Genomic DNA, 24604 nt, shown 5'->3' on the forward strand with positions numbered 1-24604 from the left:
AGAGATGGTAAAAACTTCATTCGCTTCAAAAACATACTAACTGGAAATAACAGTTCACATGTTTCAAGTGCTCAAAAATGGCACCTATTAATATTCTTCCTTAAAATTCATAGTTTTTTTTCTTCTTTACAGGTATGCTGAATAAATTCTTGTCATGGCAGGCCTTTACACCACTTAGTCGATTATGCTATTCAGTTTATCTACTACATTTTCCAGTTTTATGGGTTCGAGTCAGCTGGAGGCGATCATTGCTTCAATTTCATCACTACGATATAGTAAGCACGATAGTTTTAAATAAGCTTCTTATTAAAAATTTTAATACAAATCCGACAAAGAACCAAAAATGTATATAGATTTGGGATCCTGGGATAGTTCGTTTTGTGTCCTTTTGATATGCAATAAAAAAATATACTGTATTAAAATTAATGTAAAATAGTTTCAGAATTTCTTTTTTCTAATTTCAAATAATTCTTACAAGCCAAACTAAAAAAAAAAAAAAAATACTAAACAGAACATTTTAGTTTTTAAAAATAGTTAAATAAATAGTAAAATATCTTTTAATGAGGTCAGCACATATGACGGGTCCTTTAACAGAAAACTTAAGATTTACATATTATAATGTTAATCCAGCTGGTTTGATAGAAAGGCCAAATTTATATTTTTTAAATCTTGCTAATATGTACGAAATTTATGAAAGATAAATTTAAAAGAAACAATATGTAATGGGGCAATGCAAATTCTACACTCAACAGCAGAGCTGATAATCCTAGTTGCGTCCTAAATTTCTAAGTTTGTTTATAAAGTTTTTTATACAGTACATATACGTGTTATAAGGTTTCGTTTATAATTCAGTTCTTTTCAAAATATTCAAATTGCGCTAATTTTAATAATTATTTAAAAATTCATTTATATTCTTATACATTATGAAAAAGCAAGCTTTTTTGCTGCTTCTATCTGCATTTTTATTCACAGTATCACGTATTATTGGTAGACTACAAAAAAAATTATATATATATATATATATAATTTTATCTATAGTTTTTATTGCATTTCTATTTCAAAATCAAAACAATACATATTTTTTTACTGATTATATAGTATAGTTTGCCTACGGTAAGAACTTCCCCGTCACAAAGTCTGACGCCGTCTGCTGCTATGGAAACAAGAATAGCGCATTTCAGGGAGGGTAGCTTCTCTTCACTCAAGGTCTAACATAAAATACTGGAGAAAAAGATTACCTTTCTCTCGCATCCCCCGGACCAAAACTTGTCCTAAACAGTGACCCCACACGCCTTCTTGAAATGGTTATACCTCGTTACCATAGTCACTTCCACGGGTTCAGACGAAAGGCTAGGGGAGTTCTTACTTTAGACGAACTATATAATTCTTTTCTTTCCTCTATCCACATTTTTATTCAAAGCATTATTGCATATTACTTATTCACAATTTGTAATAATAATTTTGGTTCATTAATTATATAATTTTTGCTTTTACCTACATTCTTCATAGCTTTACAATATGCAGTGTTTATTTTTTAAAAAAATATTTCTTTTGCATTATATCTTACTTATAATTTTTACTTTTATTTGCATTTTTATGCATGACATTGCAATATGTATTTTTGCTTTAAGGCAACAATAATATATGTTGCTGCTTTTAGATTATATATATTGCTTTTGCATTTTATAAATTTTGATTTTATTTGACTCGATATCTATAACATGATCATTTGCATAACTAATTTTTAAAAAAAACAACAACATTGTGCTGCATTTAAATGGTGGTGATACTTGATGCTTAATATTTTATATAAATGATTTAAACTATATTACTTACATACAGTGAATGAACAATTTTTATAGGTCACAGAATTCCTAGGAATATTAATGATCACTCTTGCATTGTCAATAATTTTTCACCTATCATTTGAAGCCCCGTTCTTGAATTTAGAACAACTGTGGTTTCCAGAAAGGAGAAAAAGTTCTGAAGAAACAAAGACAATTGAAAATAAAACTGCAACTTGATATCTGTAATAATAATTCTTGGCAAGTAAACTTACTCATGGAGAGCATGGATTGAGACGAGAGTTGCCTATGCAATTGCCATATGCATGTTCTCACTTTATAACTATCATTTGTCAGAGTCAATGTAATTTAAAGGACTAAAGAACGCTTCTTAAAAATTTAAAATCTATTTAAGTGTTGCAATCTAATTAGCTATTGGATCTTAGAAAAATCTGCAGAAGTTTCCTATTGATGCAGCACACAGCTCCTTCAGTTATTGAGTCAGAGGACAGCATACATTTATGCAGCATACAATCTCTTTAGTAATTGAGTTATAGAGCATAATTGCATAGAAATTTCTTCATTGTGAGCAGGAACAAAACTGTGCAGTTGTTTCTCATCTGGGCAGCAGACATCCCAGCTATTGAGTCACAGGACAAAACTGAGAAAAAGTTTTTCATTCAAGCAGCACACAACTCTGTAGCTATTGAGTCCTAAGAAAAAACTGTGGAAGTTTCTGATCTATGCAGCACATTTGTTTGTAGTGAATGACTCAAGTACTCCGTTTGTGTGACAGAAAAGCATGCAGGTCATACTTTGAGTTGAGTTTTTAAAGAGTATCTTTTATAACTATTGTCACAGGATGGCCATCATTTAATAAAATTAACATAATAGATATAAATATTATTATCAACTAGCTAAATATCTGCACTACATACAGGATAAACAAAAAGCAATTAATCAATATAATAAAATCATGCTCAAAATTGAAAGGCATATACAGACACAATTCTCAAAGCTTAAAAAATTCCAATTTTTATTTATTAATTCTTATATCCTGCTATTTGTTGACCTTACTAGTGACTTTAAGCTATTGAGCAGAGTCAACTCATGATAGTCACCAGGGGTCTGTTTAGAAGAAATTTGGGTCTGTTAACTGACCCTTCACAAAATATCTTTTCATAAAAACGGACCCTTCACAAAATAATTTAACTTAAAAACGGACCCTTCACAAAATAATTTATCTTTTAATTGGACCCTTCACAAATTTGTTTATCCTCATTATTGTTTTGTTAATCGAATAAATTCTTCCCAGGGGGGTGGGGGAAAGAAAGACAGATGTAAACGAACGAAGTTTAGTCTTCGGCACACGCTTCTTCCTTTATTCGTCCGAAATTAATATTCTGCGTTCAGCATTATAGGCTAAATACCAAACATTTGTATGTTGCATCTCTAATTTAGTTGCAGCAATTGCTGTTTATTTTTTAAAATTTAAATCTTTTTATTATAATTTTACAGTGTTGAGCATAATCTTGTATCTCTTTATAATTTAAAAACTCCTTGAAAATGTTTTTTGCAATAACAGGACCCTATTTGCACAAATTCACAAAAGCAGGACCCTAGTTGAAAGAATGTGATTTAACGTTTACTTTATATTCACAAATTACGAGTAATTTTTTCACAATTTTACAAAAACGGACCTTTCACAAAATGTCTGGACAGACCCCTGGTCACAACATACCATAATCAAGCACTTTTCTTCATTAATTTAAATCTAATTTATTTTTATTTAAATTACTATTCAATTGAAATTTTTCAGTTTTTAAAAACAAGTTTTAAAAGCATAACTGTAAACACGTGGTTTTAGATAACTTGAGCAATACAAATTTAGTGGCGTAGCTCTCACATGGTAATCACATTGAACATTCAGCTTACCTGACATAGTGAATAAAATCTGATCAATAAACTCAATCAAATGCGATCATTAAACATACAAGAAACTCCTTTTACGATTATGGAGATTTTACATACACTAAACCTTATTCTAAATAAGTTTATTTTAAACTAGAGAATTAAATTTAAGTTTAGGAAGACCAGTACTTATTTTTACTATTCCTTAGTGAAAGGGAATTATAAATTGGAATAACTCATTATTTACCTTGCGCAATGCGTTATTAAAATTTGTAGAAAACTTATAATGCTTTTAAATAATATTTACATTTCAAATTTATTCACAAAAAAGTACAAAATCTAGTCACGAAATAGAAAATTTTCATCGAAAAAAGATATTTTGAATAAATTGAAATATTCAAGAATATATGTACACAAAAGATGAAATAGAACATAGTTAGTAAATCAGTTTTGAGTATTTTAGTTTTCCAAATGAATTTTAAAAACCAATCTATCAAAAATGAATCCTTGAATATGATACAGTAAAAATTAACTTAAATAAATAATATAATAAATTTTAATAGTTGTTTTATGAAAAATATATAATTTTGAAATTAAGAAAAATGATCTAGTCTTCAGTCAATTTTGTAATATAGACTATCTTTAATTTACAAACTTTTTGAAAACTAAATTTAAGTTTTTGGTTTAGTTTGATATTATTTTTAATGTCATCAAAATGGCAAATTAAACACCAAAATTACAAATAAACTCATTCAATTTTATTGTATGATGTCATAAAACCAATTCTTTTAACCTACCTCATTAAGTACATCTCAATTGGCAAAACTTTTTTTTTACCAAATGAGAACATAACTATGTTTGATAAAATGAAAGTTATTGTTCTTCGCAAACAAGAAATCATAACTCAACATATTCAAAGTATGACTTCTGAAAATTTATCAAATGAATATGAATTGCAGAATGTTTTTAACTTTGTGTTTGAAATGCCTTTGGTAACATTTTTAATTTTAGAAAAATTTCATTAATTTTCTAAAGATATAACAAAAATTTTAAAACTTTGTTAAACAGTTTTTTATTTAGTTTTATTAAAGATATGTACTTTAATTAAAGTTATTTTGTAAATATTTGAAATGTGGTGTGAACATAGTACATAAAACCAATTTGTGCTAATTTCGGAAATTTTAAGAGTGCAAGTGTTTTTTAATATCAATTATTGTTTTCGGTAAAATAATATAAAATTATGTGATTTCTTATTAATCAAAGAAGAAATTATTCTGATTTTCTTACTATTTCATAATTAATGTATTTACAATAATAATTTTTTGTTTGACAAAAATTCATTTTCATTTGACCTAATTGATGTTATATAAATTCATTTTTATTACTAAACTAATGTTTCTTGCAATAAAAGCTGTACAGAAACTTATCAATAAATATTTGTTTCATTTTTTTTTAATTTCAATTTTTTTTTCTTGCTTTCTTTTTTTCTTGCAAATTTTTACAAAACAATTTTCACAGTATCATAAAAATTTGAATACTATATAAATATATCAAAATAATGAAATGTTTTAAGAAATGGAAAAAAGTGACGGAATATGATGCATGGTATATATTGTATACAAATAATAAATGGAAACATAAACAAATGAAAAAATAATAATAAAAAATTAGTATAAATCAATACAGTTCATGAACCAAAACTTTGTTATTTTAAATGATATTGCATGAAAATATTAATAATTTTTTTAGGAATGCGCAGCATGCTCCTATTCCCTTTTGCATATACATAATTAGAAAAAACTACATACTACGTATTGAAAATAAAAATGAATAAATAATTAACACAAAATATTCCTTATTTCTTCTGAAAGCTAGTTTGTAAAATTACAGGTTCATATTCGAAATTAGAATTAAAAAAATTAAATAATGCATTTTATTTATAATATCATAGTTAAAATAATAATCAGGATTAGAACAGACACCTGGTAGCTAAAATGAGTAAATAATTAATGCAAAACATTCTTTATTTCTTCTTAAATCTAGCTTTCAATAAGAATATTAATTAAATAACCCTACATTTTCTTTATGATATCATAATTGAAACAATAGTTAGGATTAAAAGTCACATGCTAACTAAAACGAGTAAATTTATACGGAATATTCCCGATTTCGTCCTAATCAATCAATAAAAATGCTAAATTACATCCAAAATAAAACTTATAAAAATTAAATAATGCATTTTATTCAGGATAGCAAAGCTAAAATACATATTAGAAATAAAGCAGTCATCTCTTACTGAAATCAGCTAAGCAAATTAAAACAGATCAGTTTTCTAAAAAGCAAAGTTTTTTTTTTTTTTTTTTTAAACACACACTCACAAAAAACATTAACCGAAAAAAAAAAAGAAGAAAGAAAAGAAAACAGAAACAAGACACCATAAGAATAATTAAAGACATTTATTAAAAATAAATAATTGTACAAACATAAAAAAGTAAACTATGAGAATATGTTACTACAATGATATGTTAGACAAATACATTAGCAAGAATGCCTTGAAACATTTTTAAATTACTGCTATACATAACTTGTAGTCCTGCTACATATTCATAGAATAGCAGAATCAGTTTATCTTATATAATTCATATCTAAAGTTACATTATTTTTTACTGGATATTTAAAAATTGTGATTTTGAAGCAAATATAGTAAATTAAGAAAAAGAGAAGTGTTGAAATTTTTTCTCTTGATAAAAACTAAAAAACTTAGAATATTAAGAGATAGTATATCAATGAAGAGTTTTCATCACAATTATCAACATAGCTTAAATAGATTTATTTATGGAGGAAAAAAAACATTTTAAATTTATTATAGTCAATTAATTTTGTATATAAAAGTTTCACATTAAAATAAAATATTGCGTTAGATGTAGGTAAAACATAAAATCATAACATTAATGTAGACAATTGGTTTTTTCTATTCATTCAATAGTATTTAAAACTATAAAAGATTTACCTAATAAGAAGAAATAAAATTTATTAGAAATGATTTCTTTTTATCAAAATTAGAATACACAGGACAATAATGAGATTTGTTACATACAATATATCTTATCAAATTAGTTTAATTACATAAATTGGAGTTAGACATATATATTAAAAACTTCATTGGCTTCAAAAAATACAAAGATGGTAATAAAAGTCAACATGTTTTGATCGCTCAGCACTCATTCTTTTATTGCTGGAGGTTAACGAGGAAAGCAAAAGCGATTTGAAACATAAAATGCAAAGTTGTTAATATAAAGTAGAAAATAAAGATGTAAAACAAAACAGAAAAACAAATAATAAAAAAAACTGTTGCGGCAGAGAGGAGTAAAATGCATTTCCAACGAGCTACGAAGAGGAGAGGCTTTATATTCTTTGAAGTAACCAAGTTTTTAACCAAGTATATATTTCTGTTTCAGTATCCTGGAATTATTTCTTTAAAAGTTAGACATAGTTACATATATTATATTAAAGATTTGTACATGCATATAAAGTTATTCTTATGAAGAAAAACTTTTACAATCACTCATAATATGTATATTAAGTTGCCAAGGAGAAAATGAACTAAAAACAGAGATAAGAAATTAAGCAAAAAAAGGTAATACAGTACAGTACCCGTTATCCAGAAATCAGAAAACCAAACAACTAAAACGAAATTCAATGAATTTTTCCTCATAAGATTTTAGGATTTTTCTTTCTTTTTTGAAAGATTTTTACCTTACCATCATTTTGGAAATAATCATTAGTGTATTACTTAATCGTTTTTTCTTCTTTTGAAGATTATTTCCAATTTTTTTTTTTAGTTGGATTTAATAATAAAAATAAACGGCTTTTTGTAGCGATTCAGAAAACCAGAAAAATTAGTTATCCGTAATAGCGATGGTCCCGATTGTTCCGGATAATCAGTTCCCTACTGTAGTAATGTAGGTAAAAAATATTGATGGGAAATTAAGATAAGTTTAAAAAAAAAAAAAACTAATAAATACTAAAAGTTTTAAAAGTTTGAACATTTTCAAACAAAACAACTGTACAATGCAAGAAGTCAATTCTTCAGTTTTTAAATGAGGGTTCAAGAAGAATTGGACTAAATTGATTATAAAATTAATTAATTTAATTTGAAAAACTCAATTAAAAGCATATATAGGCGAATTCCTAAAAGCAGTCTGTAGAACACCGAAATAAAGGATAACATTAGTCATATCGGTAATATTCAGAGTAATAAGTTTTTATACTATCTTTTTGCAGACATCTTTTGCAGTAAGAGTATCTTGTCTTTTTGCGGAAAAATCTGTCTTTAAATCTTTCCATCCATAGATATTTATCTTTGGTGGTTAAATCATAGTTCTCTTTAGACATCTTAGCAAATAAATTTTTTTTTCTTTTTTTGTAGAAGTAAAAGGCTTATATTTGTCTTCTTTCCTGCAAAAGGTATATTTTGCAGAAAGATATTTAAGACAACAGCAAGTAGTTTTTTATTTTTTTTTATAAATGTAGTTTAAGTTTCTAAAACCCACAAAATCTTTGGCACCTATTAACTAAATATGGCAACTGTTCAGATTGTATAATGATGGAATGCAGTATAAAGAAATATATGCATTACAACGTGGACAATTGCAGACCCTAAAGATATCAGACAGAACATGGAAAGGATAGTCCATTTTGAGTACACTATTGGATGGGTTGCACACAGATTCTCAGGTTAGTTAAATAGAACACAGCAAACCATACATTTCATTTCCTTAATTCACTCTTCAAATCATCGGCCATTTTTAAAACATCTGGTAGATACATCAAATTGAAAATCTAATTTAGGACCAAAGAGGCACACATTTTACCTAGAAATGAACAGTAAAAAGAAATAGTTTTTGTTGAACTAAAAAATATTTTTTTAAACGTAGAATGCAGCAGAGTCTAGTTCTAACTAGCTAATAAAAAGAATACAAAAAAATTATACAATGAGATATAATACAAATACTATAGCACATGGCACAAGTTCAAAAAATAAAAATTTATAAATGACACAGCAGACACTAATAACTTGGAAAATGGCAAACACTGTTGTTTGCTTTCACATTTATTATATTTTAACAAATATTTAGCCAAGTAGACAGAATTCTCATAGATTGCATGTTTTCCTCCATGATATATGATTAAACAGAATCTGAATTTTACCAATTACATACGCAATTTACCATACACACACAAAATAAATTTAACAGCAAGAGGATTATTATTAACACTAGGGAACAACTTCTTTGTTGCATGTATACAAGAACTTGATCTTACCTAATTTGGTTATAGGGATTTCAAATCTGAAATTAGTTTTGTTTCGAAATCTAAAGATTTTTTTAGAAATTATATTTTTGGTTCATTTTTCATATGAATTTAGGAGTTTATAAAGAATACATAGGTTTATATGCATGTATATACATATGCCTGTTGTTTTGAAAATAACACTCAAGACAAAAAACATATGACCTTAATGTATCGCACCATCTTTCCACCACTCCCTATGTACCAGAGAAGTGGGAGCACTAAGTGATAACTTGAGTAAATTTAAAAGAAAAATCTTGGTTAGGAATATATTATCAAATTACATGAAAATTGTAGCTTGCAGAGATAAACAGATTGAAGATTTGAAATCAGTATGCGAAAATATCTGAAATCTATTAAAAAATTTCAAGGCAAAAATAATATTTGTTCCGCAGTGTAATTCCTACATATACATGAAATTGCCAGGATATATCCATAACAAGTGCGACTCACAACACTACAACTAATAACATTCTTAGGCCTTAATTAATTTATCAAAACACATCAATTACTTGAGAAATACCTCTTGCATAATTTAAGAATTTTTATATACAGATTTGTATGTTTTGTTTCTAACTATTTTATGTAACTGTTAAAGCATCTCAAAAAGGCAGGATAATATAAAATTCAGTAAGATTTAAACTACATTTAGATTAAAAGTGATTATTTACTTATTAGCAACTAGGATAATTTTTATACAATAATTTTGTATACTTTTATAAAATAGCACCCCACATATATTATGTTGGAAAAGACATAACTGCGTAAAATACTATGGATTATTGAAAGCTTTGTGATGATTCACCAAGTAACATTGTTCATTTGTATCGCAAATCACCAGAGCTTATAATTTTTTGAAAAAAGAGCTGATTATATAACATACAAATAATCACAGTTTCCGAATATTAATAATAATATGACAACTTATGTTTATTCGGAGGTATGTTTATTCAGAAAATGCATTTTATTAACCCTTTCGCAACAGGAGTTGAAAACACCCACAAATAGCTTTCTTTTACGCAAGCACTTGTCAAGAACGGGAGGGTTTTGCTGTTAAGCCTAAATTCATGACATAATAATGTCTGAGGTGAGCTTTTTGAATCAATCACGTTGCAAGTCTTATTTCTATATATATAGTTCCATATATATATAAATTAATATATAAAAAGATTTATTAATTTATGAAATGATTTATCTAATCAAATAAAAAGGAAAATTCCTATTTTGAGATCCAAGGTTAAAAGAAAAGAAGAAAAATGTTTTCACTAGAAAGCAAGGATTGGACTTGGTTGCCCAAAATCAATAAGACATAGTACTTGATTACTTTCTAGTTTACCAAGTCTACCTAGTGTTATTCAAAGGAAGAAAAAAAAAACAATCCTTTGCAAAAATATTTTTGTACCTTGGTGAAAATAAATAAGGAAGATTAATGGGTGAGATTTTAAAATGCTACCAAAAATTTTTGTAAAATTAAAGATTAATTTTATTAAGAAATAATTTTCTGTTATCAAAATAACAAATGACCAAAGACTTACGATATCAACAAATTAGTGAAATTGAGGTATGACTGAATTTATGATTGATTTGGAAAACGCAAATAAAAAAAAAAAGCATTTTAAACATAAACCGTTAAATCTTGCATGGCAAAGAGATAAGTATCGAAGTGGGATTCAGTATAGACCTCACTTGTTATTATTTAAATATTACGAACACTGGTATTTTTATACTATTTGACGTTAAAAAACATTGCAATAAACAATATTCAACAACACAAAACAATTTAATTTTTCACATAAATTTACAGTATTGATATTATGTAAACTAGTACTAAATAAACTTTAACCTGCAAAATGAGGTTAATTATCACCACATTAAAAATTTCTAATCATGTTTTCTGACAATTTCCTTCAACACTTGAGGTTCCTAGTATACGATAGTAACTGTTTTATTTATTTTCCATTATTTTGAGAAATATTGCAAAGTGAAATGGACAGATAACAGAATAAAAATATAATTTTCATATGAGTTTCAAAATTCAAACCATCATAGCCCTTCATAAAAACAGCACTCTAAATTGTTTTATGGAATTGTAATATTATTTTACAGAATAAAAAAAAAATGCTTACTAACACATATTAAGAAAGTCAACTATTAAATAAAGATTACAGAATTTTTGAATACAAAGTGGAAGTGATATTCATAATGAAGTCTACTTCCCTAAAGGTCAAACTAATAAAAAAAACAATTCATAGTATAAAGGCAATGTAAAATATCACAGAATAAAAATATATTGTCAGAATCATACTAAAATGCATGAATCAGACATTACATATTGAAAGCTTTTAGTTAAATTGTGTCCATAAGAACTTTCTCTTCACCATTATCATCTAAACACACTTCAATTGCAGCAAGAACTGTTTTCAATCGTCTATCAAGTGATTCATAATGTGATTGAGAGAGAACAGGTGACAATTGGTCAAGGCTTAAAATGGATTTAAGGGATAGACCAAGATGGCCAACAAATGTCCATAAGCGTTCATAAGTTTTTCTGCGAATCCTAAAAATGTAAAAAAATTTTTAATACCACGCAAACAGTAAATTGTTGCTTAAGTCAGAAATATACATTATTAACAGATGGCCATTTCAACATTTCTGAATGCTATAGTTACAAAGTTTTGAAGTATGTACATAATTAAATTTTAAAAAATTTAAGCTCTGCTAATAATTTTTGTTTAAAAAAAAAATCTGAGTGTTCAGGACGTAACACAATACATTATGTCAGTAAAAACCAGTCTTTTATTTTTTTAAAAAATTTAAAAGTTACTAAAAATTGGAGTAAGTATAAATAACACCAAGAGTTATTTTATCAAAAATAATTATAATTGTTTCTAATATTTTTGGTTAAAAAAAATCCAAGTGTTATAGATGTAACATAATACATTATATCAGAAAAAACCAGTTTTCTCATTTTTTAAAAAATTATAAATATTCAAAAGTTTTAAAACATTATCGGAATAGTTTGAATTTTTTAAACAGAGATTTAAGCATTTCAAATCGGAAAATATGATATTCATAAACGATAAAATTGTCTTAAATTAAGTGACATTTGCAAAAGGGGAAAACAAACAAATACAGCAGATAAGTTATTATTATATTTACCTAATTAGTAAAATAATTTATGAACTTATTCATTCAATGTTACTTACATAATAAAGAAAGCTTTCCTGTAATTATTAATATCAAACAATTTCTAGTCTTAAATAATATTATTCATAATGAGCATTTGAATTGCAAGTATTTAACTTTGTTACCATTTAGAAATTACAACATCATTACAGACATTTATAGAAAAATAGTACCATATTATTAATATAATTTATGAGCATTTCAATATTCATGGATTATTTATTAATTATATATATAATATTACATTGTTCTTAGTTACAGAATTAAGTTTTGCCGAAAATATATAAAGAAATAATAAAAATTAATAGTATACATACTTGCAACATTGATACAAAGGAGCTAAAATTGTTAATTCATCCCAATATGGATTCCCAAAACTAAATAAATAAAAATACATAAAAGTAAATAAATTAAAATAACACAATTTCATTTTGATTTATAAAATGAAAAACAATTAAGTGTATTTACCTTTTACCATTGTCAAGTAAAATAACAATGCTGTCTGGAAAATCAGCAAAGACTTCATAGTGATGCCTGTCTGCATTTCCAATCAAATAATCAAAAACAGCAGCATCAATCAAATCTAAAAGCCTGTTTCCTTTTTTATAAATGTTAATTTTCCTAATTTGATCACAATAGTTGAAGTCTTGTTCCCACCTAAGCATAATTCAATGCTAATAAGGATCATACACAAATAATAAATTGATGATAATAAATTATATGACTGTAGTACATGCAGGGGTCTGCTTAGACATTTTGTGAAAGGTCCTGTTTTTGTAAAATTGTGAAGAAACTATTAATAATTTGTGAATATAAAATAAGCATTAAGTCACCTTCTTTCAACCAAGGCCCTGCTTTTGTGAATTTGTGCAAATAGGGTCCTGTTATTTGGTACTTAGCCTAACTGCTCAACACAAAATATTCATTTCGGACGAATAATGGATACAAAATCACTCACATTTTTAATAATTTCAATTGACATATTTTAGATAACACAACTTAGTAATGTATCACTTTTAATGTTTTATGCATCAAGTAAACTTAAACAATTCTTAAATTTATAATATTTTATTTAAAAAATTGCCAGAAATTAATTTTTATTTGCATAATATTCTATTAATTAATTTTATGAATAAATACAAATTGATCAATTACTTATTTACAAAAAAAATTATGATTTAATATTAATAAGAATGTACACACAATGTTTGTAAAAGTAGAAATATTTTCTTAGAATACTATGTTTGGAATTTAAACTTAGGGAAACTTGGAAAACTTAGTTTGTCTTTCTCTCCCACCCCCCTCCGGGAAGGGCTTATTCGATGAACTAAACAATAACGAAGATAAACAAATTTGTAAAGGGTCCGATCAAAAGAGAAATAATTTTGTGAAGGGTTCGTTTATATGAAAAGGTATTTTGTGAAGGGTCCGTTAATGGATCCAAATTTCTTCTAAACAGACCCCTGACATATGACTATAGACATAAGTTTAAATACAAAAGTATCACAGCAATAGACCCCATGGCAGAATCGCGGCGACACAGCAATGTCGTCGCAGAATGTTACAGAGTTCTTGCAGGTAGAAAGATTTTTCTTTTGGAAAGTAAAAAAATTTTGTTTTCTTTTCTGCAGAATTTTACTCAAAATATGCTTTTATCACATATTGGAGGGGAAGGAAATGCTCACGATTTTTCGATTCTCATTTGAGAAATAAAAATACAGTAATGACTGGCTTCAGCAAGATTTCAAACAGATAATATTTAAAAAAAACATACATTCCAAAATCACGAGAGTTTAAAATATAAATTATTTTAAAAATCATGTTCTTTCCTTTCATTTTTCTTTAAAGGACACCATCTTTTACACTTTATGACAGTGAGTTAGAGATTTTGTAACAAATTCTGATTTATAGCAAAAGAATTAATTAATCAATGCATACATTTTCTGATGTTTTATAAATTTGGTAGAATAAAATCCATGAAATATTTTTAACATATAAAAATTTTAAATAATGCATTTTAGTCTTTATTTTATCACCCACTACTCGCATCTATTCGATCATAAATATGTGTAGAGTTTTGATATTTTTTTCCAGCAATTATTGAAAATTTTCACTTGTTTTTTTTAATTGCTCAGCTACTAATATAGGTAATCTCATGAATTTTTTTTAAATATGCTGATATTATTACAGCATACAAAATTCAAATTACGGATTCAAGAAACTACTCTTTAACACACCCGTTTGCACTGGTATCATTGCTGATTGTTAAAGTGATTCAATACAATCACAATCACTTTATTAAAAATTTGTAAAAAATAATTCTTTTAAGCCTTGATTTTATGTCAAATCAGCAAAATGTAGTTTAGAGTAATATAACAAATGGATAAATATGTATATATTACCTAGCAGTAACTGTTTCTTTATAAGTTCTTTGCCAGGGGCTGCGATATTTTTTTAACCTATATTTTTCAGGAAACATGAGTATCAAAGCTCCTTCCATAACATCTCCAGTACCACATGCGGGATCAGCCGGAGAGCAATAATAACAATGGCCATAAAAACAAGTGTCATTATCTGAAAAAAGTTTCTTTTTTAATAAGAAATATTTTTGAAAAAATAAAATTATTTATTTGAATGATATAAAAAAGGGCTAATAGCTTTTACAAAAGCAAGAGTGACGAAAAAAAAAATCCTCTAGAAGGATTTTGATTTGACTCATCACATATATCATTTATTATTTTATTCCTTTATTTTTTTTTAAAAAAAAAACATTCCATCAAAAGAAAATCTTACTCTCACAAAAAAATTTTTTTTACCACTATTTCATGTTATAATATGAATGTCATGGTTATTTATTTATTTATATTATTACTGTCAAAAGCAGCAGCAACCAGCGGTGAAGAGGAGCAGAAATGAACCCGTATGATGTTATGGTACTTTTGCTAGCCGGAACCGCGTTCCGGGACATAAATTTTAGACTTTTAGTCGAAAATTAAGTACAAATTGTAAAATATTAATGAATAAATATTTAAAAGAAAAAAAAACAGATCAAAAGTTGATTTACTTCATATTAGTATTGTTATTCTAAAACCACAGACTTTTCATTTGGTTCCCTTTACAACTTTTTAGAAAATTCTTACAACCCATTTAAGGATAAAACTCATATAAAATATACACTATGCTTGAAAAATTAACAGAGACCATATCATTTACTCCTAATCCAGGTGAACTGGGTTCCCAGGAAAAAAATTTAGCACTACAACAATATAGCTCACAGCAATAAAAAAGAGAAACTTTCAGAATCAATAAAAGCTTGACAAAAGAGAATTTATTAAATGATTTCGAGGTCACAATTGTAGAATTATTAATAAATATTAGTTAATGTAAAATTTGCAACTGAAAAAGTATTCTTTTTGTTAAAGTAAAGCTTAAAACAAATGAAAAAAAAATGGAATTAAAACTATTTTCAACATTTAAGAAAAGTCGTCCAAAAACCAAAGTGCAATCAACTTAGGTCTTAGAGGTAAGTAATGCTGAAAACAAACCACTAGAAGCAAGAAAACTTTCTAGAAAGCATTTTTATGTGCAACTAACTTCTTTGTTCAGATGCTTTTTAAATTGGATTTAAAACTAAACACCTCATTCATAAATTTTATAGATGACATTCATTTACGTAAAAAATGATACTTAAAAAAAAAAAGAGACACAGTACAAAATTAGATAGATATTTTAAGACATATAAAAACAAGAAATAAATAAAAATAAAACCTCTAGTGAAAAATGTTTTTGATAAACTTTCCGATGCTACAGGTAAAACTTCTGTCTTGAGATTTATAATTCTGCCGACAGTCAGTGGAGAACGGCATAGGCCAAGGAGTCTGGAAAAAAAGTCACAATTAGTTGAATTAAAATGAAACTTTTTAACTACTTGGATTATTAATCATCAAAAGAAAAAAAAATACGTATACAAAATGAAAACCGCATCTTACATTATATTTGGAGGGACAAAAAATAAGTGAATAAAATTTTATATTTGGCTTGACAAGTTAACTTCTAGCATTAAAGAGAAGGAACATTTTGCTGTTATACTATAATAAGGCACAAAAAAGGGTTTGCATATTAATATTTAAATACAGTCGAACCTCATTTAACGAAGTCACTAAATCCAGATAATAAGTTCGTTATATGGAAAATTTGTTAAATAGAAAATCACCTTTCGTAATACTTAAACAACACGAAACAGTATTTAAATTCATAAAACTAGACATATAACAATTGACACACCTTTATCTTGTAAACTAGTACCTCCTATTAATTTCATAAATCTTTACCATAAAAGAAATCTGCATGGAAAGCAAGAATAGAACAAAACATTATCCAGTGTTACACTATCATGCAACAGATATTTTCAACTAAATAAAGATAAATTTATGTATAAAATTATAGCTCCATTTATTGCAAAAGTAATTTTAAACATTACATTATTACTATTTATTTACATTATTACCAATTAGTTTAATTAATCAACATTTAACATTAAAATTTTCAATATACAATAAAACCCCTATCATCCAATACCCTTAGATAGCTGCTAACTCGTTGAAAAAAATAAAATAGGAACATGAAATATGATAAGAAAACCAGGGGTGATTGTGAAAAAATGAAAAACTCTGGAAATTTTAATTACAAAAATTCAATATCAATTTATAAACCATATATGTTTCATATTTAACATAATTTTTTAAACTAACATGTTAAATTAATATACTTACTAACAAAGAATATCACCCCTTTATATCAACAAATTCAAAAAAGAAAAAAAAACATTACTTCTTACAAGAATTGCGTTATTGCAGATTATAAAATCACATGAATCACGCTATAATGGATTTTAAAAGTACAAAAATACAAATTGTGATATTGAATTTTTAAATCACATAAATACGAATCACATGCATAATTTTCAGATGCCGTGAATACGAATAGCAATGTGTAGTTTTTAAATCATGTATAGATATAATACGACAAACAATGTTTGATATTACAAACGCTTGATAAGGAATCGGAATATTGAATTTTAAAAATGCGTAAATACGAATCGCACCATTGGGTTTTACAAATCACAATATTGGATTTTTTATACTCTGTGAATAGGAATAGCGATGTACGAGTTTTAAATTGTGAGAAGGTAAATTGCAAAGCGTAACTTTTAAATTAGGGAATTTCAAATCCTGTTTATGTTGGCAGGAAAAAGAGAACGAATGAAACCTTTTTTTTCCAGGAATTAGAAAAAGATTAGAAAAATTAGAAATTTTTTTCAAAGAAGCAGATTTTTTTTCCTTTTTTAGTAATAGTAAAAAAAAAATTCCCAATGGTGACAAATTTCCTTTGAACGGTGTTTGTGCAAATCATACAGGTGTGTTTACTGGTAGACTAAGAATGAACTTATAAACAGATTAAAAATCCATTTTAAACAATATTAAAATCAGATTATATGTTTGTGCAAATCATACAGGTGTGTTTACTGGTAGACTAAGAATGAACTTATAAACAGATTAAAAATCCATTTTAAACAATATTAAAATCAGACATGCGCTGAAGAAAGCGCAAACATTTTTGTATTTTTCCATGTTTCATACAATAAGTATTAATCATATAATCTGAGTTTGGCAAGTACAATTCAATTAATATAGTTACAATATTTAAATTCGAAAGCAATATGCAATCAAACAGTGAATGAAAAGAAACAACTCTTCTTAAAAGAATAATTACTTAATTCCTGTCATCATTTATATTTTCTAAAATAATACAGGTTTGATATCCTTTCATAAAAAATAAATAATACTTTAAAAAAAACATATTACTTATTTATAGAGAAGAAAAAACTATCTACATATGGTACAATTAATCATAGATTTAACTAAACAGATAAATATATAATTTTTTACATATTATATTTATACCGATTAAGATGAAATGCTGCTATTTCTCCATTATGGCGATCAGCTCCTGCATATGGAGATCCAGTAACTACATATTCCCTGTTATACCTAAATTAAAACAAAATGCTAGACTATTTAGATAGCGAAATCAAAAACAAATAAAAATGCACAACTTGTCATCATTTATATTTTGAGACAATATATCGCTTTAATTATATTAAAATTAATACAACCGTTTAGAAGATTTTAAAGCAAGTAACAGGGAAAAAAAATATTATGGTTAGGTTAAATAACTCAATTTGAAATCGAAAGATAATAAAGAACAAAAAGAATAAAAACGAAATAAATTCTAATAGACGGAAAAAATGAGAATTGATTAAAATATACTGAATTAAGACACATTATTTATTCCATTATTTTAGTTAGATGTTTCAAATTCTGAGTTTTACTATCTTTATATGTTGGTTTTCTGAAATTCTATTATAACTACTATAACTAATATAGACATTCCATTATAACTAATATTTCAGAAATTTATATTAACTAATATAAATTTCTAAAATTCTGCCTCATCATTAATTTAAAACTTTAATTTAACATAACAATTAAATACATTGATAAAAGAGACAGAGTATTTTATAACAAATTAAAATAGCAATAAGTAAAACGATAAAAGAAGCAAATGTAGAAATTCCCCTTAATACTGCCAAAGCTATTCTCGGTTCAGGGTATAATCAGTTTACCAACTCCTAACTAGGTTTGCTTTCTCGTATGCGCTTGGCATGGAAAATTTGTATAAATTTCTCCTTTAATCAGTTAAAGGGTAGTGGTCAATTCCATGGTAACACACATGACTATATTTTTTGCCCAATTTTAGCTAACAAATATTAAGATATTTTCACACATTTTGCAGAGCATCAACTTATGCATCTCTTAATAAAAATACCTAATTCAAAAAAATTTAATTAATAAAATAAAAATATGATGTGACAGATAAAACAAAAAACGGACACAAATACAGAGTCTCTTAACAATATAACCAATTGCTTTTAATTGGTGCATAATTTAGGTCCAGAAATTTCAAAGACATGAAATAATAAAATTTAAAGGAAGTACCTTTTTTAAAAAATATTTACTAGTGTGACAAGGAATTGTGACATATATGGGAGCTTAAGACAGTTAGCTTGTCATAACTGTTCATAAAAAATATAATTATTTTTAAACAAAGTTCTTAATTGTTTTTTTTTCTTCATGAAATTAAAACTTTTTTATTCAGTTTTAATAGAGAAAAATTTTTTTTGTTAAAATTTTAAAAATGATAACAGATATGACATTTAACTATTTTTCATGGAATCGGCCAAGTAACAAATCAGGGTTGCCACTCAAATCTGGAAAAAAAAATTCCTTGTGTTTTCCCTGTACATATTATACACATATTATTGTACATACCCTGTACATATTATTATTTTCCCTGTACATATTAAGAGGAAACAACAATTACTGAGCTCTTGTATGAGTTATATTGGGCTAACTATATTTATTAGTTTTTATTGCTGGAAAAATAGCTGAACATACTTAAATAATGCTATAGTAGTTTAGTATAGCTGAAATATCATGGTTAAATATCCCATAGATTACGTTTTGAGTGGTCACCATTTTTTTAAAGACAAAAGTAAGAAACGAAATTCCCTGTATTTTTCCAGTTTGTAAAGAAAAAATCAAAAGTCTCTGCATTTTCCCTGTAATTTTAGGTGATTTTTAAATTCCCTGTATTTTCCAAGTTTTCCCTGTTCTCCCTGTGGAGTGGCAACCCTGCAAATCCATTAAATATCAAAATTTAATTAAAAATAAAATGTAAAACAATAAGATGAAACACGTATATTTATATCAGGGGTCTGTCTAGGTTATTTTAAAAGGTACCTATTAATTAAGATAATGAAAATTAAGATATAATTTGTGGAAATTAAAAAATAAACACTACATGTACACAATATCATTTTAATTAGTATTTTACCAAGTACTCAGCACACATTTAGCATATTGAGATAACAGTATACTGAGATAAAAGAACAGATTTTAATATTAACATACTCCGACAAGTTTTGACATTGCCCTCGGTTAATACCGAGTAGTTGCAAAAATTAAATATCTATAAGTATAAATAAAGATGGAGATTTTTAGTAATGAGAAAAAGATATATACTATTCAAACATAAATTTATTGCATGCAATCATTTACTACTGCTTAACTCATAAAAAAAAGACAATTGTACTATAAAGTTTTAAAATGCATGGAGGAAAATCTTAAAATTTGCTTTTTAAAAAAAGTATTTTGTGAAACTACCATTTTTCTTAAAGTAAAATTTGTGAAAGTACCACTAAACGATAGTAAATTTGTCCTGGACATACCCTGTATGTGTGTATATATATATATATATATTCNCTATATACTGTCAAACTACAAATGGAATAATATATATATATATATATATATATATATATAAACAGACTACATATATATATAGAGCATTCAAACTTAAAACCAAAACACGATAAAAAAAAACAAAAACAAATATAACATTTAAGCACAGAAACCAAACAAAAAAGAATGTTAAAAAAACAAGGACAATTTAAAAATAAAAATTACTTCTGCGGTTTAAATATAACTTCTTGACCACCTTCCAGTTTTAACATCATCTTTAGTTGCGTTCCTTTGTATCCAATACCTGCATGGTCGATCTTGTTGAAAACCATAGAATTCAATACATACCCTAACTCAGGTGTATTTTCAGAATGTATTTCACGAGACTTAACCCATCCAGCAGCAAGACTCCAGGGCGATACTTTCATTTTAAAATCACTTTGAAGATTTTCTTTAACATACTTCAAAATGTGTATGTACTCTTGTTTACCACTATTGGCAGAAAAATTCAGAGTCTGTAATTTATTATTAATTTTAATCCCAGCAACTGATGCTACACTGGGAATAGTAAAATTCTTATTGCTTAGTCTAGACCGCCTATCTTTATTTAGAAGCGATGGTATTGTTGTCTTGATAAGTTCTTGTTTTAAAGTTTCAGGGTTGTTGTGATTCTACAAAATAAAATGTTAAAATTTAAAACCAGATGCATAAGTTACAAATACTTAAAGTCATATGAATGCAAAAATATTGTAAATTTGAAGTATAATAAAAATTATATATTTATACTTGTCATTTCATTTTATTTTAAAATTGAAACTAGTTAGTTTACATTTAAATATTTTTTGTTCATCTGATCAAATATATGACTTTAATTGGGCATACTATGAAAAAGTAATGTTGTCTTTTGTTTTTTTCTTATAAAGTAAGCTTTATAAGAAAAGATGAAGTGCATATAGTAATGATAATCAATAAGCGTTGTAAGCACAGAGAACAGTGGGTATATGTATTATAATTAACCAATAATTAGATATATCAGACAAAAAAAAATTACATAAATCTAAATTAAAGCTAAGAAATTTTTAAAAAAAATATCATCTTATAGAAATTTAGCAGATGGTAGGAATTTATTTTCCATGTTTAATTTTTTGAGAACTCTTGCAATTAGTTTATTTTAATTTCTTCCCTCTAAAACTAAGTGCCAGAGGAGCAAAAAAGATAATCCTATATAAAACAGAGTTCAATACAAATAAAATGTCATTTACTAAATAGTTGATAAAACAGATATAATAACAGAGGTAAAAATGCTAAATATTTCAAAAAATTGACAATTTGAGAACAATGTTATATTTCTAGTGACTTTTAGCAAAAGATATTATGAAATATTACCTATAGTTTTTTTAGAAACACTGATAATTGTAGTACCTGCCAATTGATAAAGGCATAAATAGGTCCTATAACATAAGCTATTGTACATTCCATTCTAAATATTATATTCTTTTGTTGTTTACATCAGGGTTTGTTGATTCAGCTTGATTTAAATCAAAGGATTTAAAAAAAAAAAAAAATCATTGATTTAAACCAACTTATTTTTTTATATATATATATATTAATTTCAAACATTAAAAATCAGTGTATTAAATTATTGATACTTTTATTATTTTTTTTTCTTAGTTTTAAAATTTATTTTAAATAAATTGCTGCATTAATTAATTTTAGTTAATGAAATTACTTTCTTTCTTGGTCTGTGTTAAACTCCAACACATTTGAAATTATATTTTTAAAAATCTTTTGATCCTTGAGATTGAAAGTACAGATTAAAGAAAACATTCAATACTGTCTTAATATAGACTTGCATAGCTGTAGAAAGTAATTAATAAACATGAATTTAAAAAAAAATGCAAATAATGTTAATTAAAATTCTACCTCTTGATTGAAAAAGCATGGAATTAAAATCTACACCATATTTAATTGGTGGAAAATGTATATTTTTGAAGCTTGAGGTTATATTAAAAAGAAATTACCCTAATATGCCAAAAAAAGGAAGAGAAAAAAAAAGGCTGATGAATTCAGATATTTTTTTCTGATATAGTGTCATTCTTCCCTTTCAAAGTCTATTTGAAGCAGTAGGGTTATTAACTGGTCTTTTTTTCTCATAATATGTTTACAGTATCTTTGACATTATCAGATTTCCTATAAAGAAATTTTGTGAAAAAAAATTCCAATGAGTACATAGATTTTTTTAAAAATCTTTTTAGCTTAACTTATCTATTTTGATATTGGATTGAAAATGAATACTTTAATATAAAAATATATAGATTAAATATTTATTTATTTTTTGATCAATGATTACATTTATTTTGTCATCTTAAAAATCAAGAGGAAAAAAAAAAAAAGAAATCAAACTTTTAAATTAAAATTATGGTTTGCTAATTGAAACCTTGTTTAAATAGTTAAAGTACAGGGGTCTGTCCAAGCCAAATTTACTACCGTTTAGCGGTACCTTCACAAATTCAACTTTAGGAAAAAAAGTAGAATAATTTCACAAAATACTTTTTCTTAAAATTTTATTTTTAAGTCTCATAAGAAACGATAAATCCATATTTTTGAGTTGATTTTTTAATAATTTTTAATTTTCATAAATTATGTCTAAATTTTCACAAACTAGGTAACTCTCAGAAAAACCTAGACAGACCCCTGAAGTATTCTTTAAATTATCTATTTCATCTAGTCTTTAAATTTCCATTACATAGCTATTTGTATCAAAATGGTTGTTATGCATTCAAAGCTATGTATTATATTGAAAAATTATTTTACTAAGTCAGAGTTCCTAAAATTATTGCTATAATATAGTTTTAATATTAATTTAATAGTGATTAAACATTTATAAAGTTTTTTGAATCATAAACTAAAATTCTTACAGTGCATTTGAATAAAAAAAATCTGATTTAAATCAAAAAACACCGATTTAAATAAAAAAAATCATGAACTCTGGTTTACATGAAGTGTTAAGGTTTTGAACATTTGAGAAGATTTCCGTATTGGAACCTAGGCCAAAATAACGGCCAAGTTTGGGCAACTTCTGGGCAATGGGATACAAGAAACAAACAAAAAAAAATTTCAGAAGGTGCAAATTTGACAGGCATAATGTAGCCACTCCGGACTTTATTTATATTTAATTTCTGCTAATTCAAAAACTTTTAACAGTTGTAATGGAGCAAAAACAGATACCAATAAAGAAATAACTTTGAACAATTATGAGGATATTTTCGTACCCGTACCTGTTCATACTATCTACAATTGCGAGGACATAAAATTCAAACAAAAGTAAAACACAATGTACAGTAGTTTAACCATGGGAAGGTTTTAAGATGATTTCTTTCTATTATTATTTAATTTTTTTAAAGTTGTTTCTCGCTTGCAATAGCTCTTGAGTCAGCCAAACTTGGAGATTATTTTAGGACAGGTACTGATACCGAAATGTTGTCAATATTTTAAACAATGTTAAAGCATAAAATTTTTGTTTGTAACTTTATGAAAAGGAAATTACAATAGAAAAGAAGGAACCAAACCCCGTTTCTACTTTGGTTATTACTTTGTCAAAATCTCAATCATGCTTGAAGCTTAAGAGTTAAGCACTTCGAAACAAGAAAAAACATGAATATGGATTAAATTAACAAAAATTTTAAAATACAGTGAAACTAACTTGTAAAGGAGTTTCAATATAGCTGAAATAAAAAGCAAAAACAACTATCATTCCAAAACATAATAATAACACAAAAGCTATTCTTAATTTCAGCTTCATTTAATTTCTGATGTATTTAATTTTATTTATAAGTGTTTTAAATTTAATATATTTTCTTGACTTGGCAACTGAAGTTTGCTTTAAGCCTGTTGTTTACTATGTGAGTAAGCTTTCAGCTGCCCATTTCTGTGTTTATTGACTCACATTTAATTGGAAAAAACAGGTAATCTCAGTAAATTGACGAGTTTACCACCAAAACGTATGCC

The 24604-nt window shown here is 26.2% G+C and overlaps 2 protein-coding genes across 3 annotated transcripts in view; one reads left to right on the forward strand and one right to left on the reverse strand.

Annotated features, from left to right (window-relative positions):
- LOC107439503 (O-acyltransferase like protein-like) overlaps positions 1-5151 on the forward strand; it is a 42554-nt gene extending 37403 nt beyond the window's left edge. Inside the window, exons 14-15 of the mRNA XM_016052133.3 lie at positions 133-275; positions 1863-5151. Of these exons, the coding sequence (XP_015907619.1) occupies positions 133-275; positions 1863-2024 (305 nt within the window). The 3' untranslated portion in view covers positions 2025-5151. The remainder of the gene's footprint in view (positions 1-132; positions 276-1862) is intronic.
- Positions 5152-6136: 985 nt separating this feature from the next.
- Positions 6137-24515, reverse strand: LOC107439501 (glycosaminoglycan xylosylkinase). 2 transcript variants are annotated; one of them, XM_043054339.2, is made up of 9 exons: positions 24300-24509; positions 20822-21267; positions 18197-18283; positions 16002-16111; positions 14636-14807; positions 12768-12890; positions 12702-12731; positions 12551-12610; positions 6137-11604 (listed from the first exon to the last, which is right to left on the reverse strand). In XM_043054339.2, exons 1-9 carry the CDS (start codon positions 24396-24398, stop codon positions 11394-11396), a joined length of 1338 nt encoding a protein of 445 aa, XP_042910273.1. In that variant the 5' UTR covers positions 24399-24509; the 3' UTR covers positions 6137-11393. The 2 variants fall into 2 exon arrangements, with proteins under 2 accessions (XP_042910273.1, XP_042910272.1); XM_043054338.2 differs by having other exon boundaries at positions 12702-12890; positions 24300-24515.
- Between the last annotated feature and the right edge of the window lie 89 nt (positions 24516-24604).

Source organism: Parasteatoda tepidariorum, chromosome 6 (genome assembly GCF_043381705.1).
Source record: "Parasteatoda tepidariorum isolate YZ-2023 chromosome 6, CAS_Ptep_4.0, whole genome shotgun sequence".
Classification (NCBI taxonomy): Eukaryota; Metazoa; Arthropoda; class Arachnida; order Araneae; family Theridiidae; genus Parasteatoda; species Parasteatoda tepidariorum.

What these genes read in the sequence shown, in the direction of transcription:
- LOC107439501 (XM_043054338.2), bottom strand. Translation starts at nt 24,398, where the DNA reads ATGAAGCTGAAATTAAGAATAGCTTTTGTGTTATTATTATGTTTTGGA. An exon ending in ATATTGAAACTCCTTTACAA is followed by an intron (nt 21,268 to 24,299) that starts GTTAGTTTCACT and finishes TTTATTTTGTAG; the next exon opens with AATCACAACAACCCTGAAAC. An exon ending in AAAAACATTTTTCACTAGAG is followed by an intron (nt 14,808 to 16,001) that starts GTTTTATTTTTA and finishes AACTTTTTTCAG; the next exon opens with ATAATGACACTTGTTTTTAT.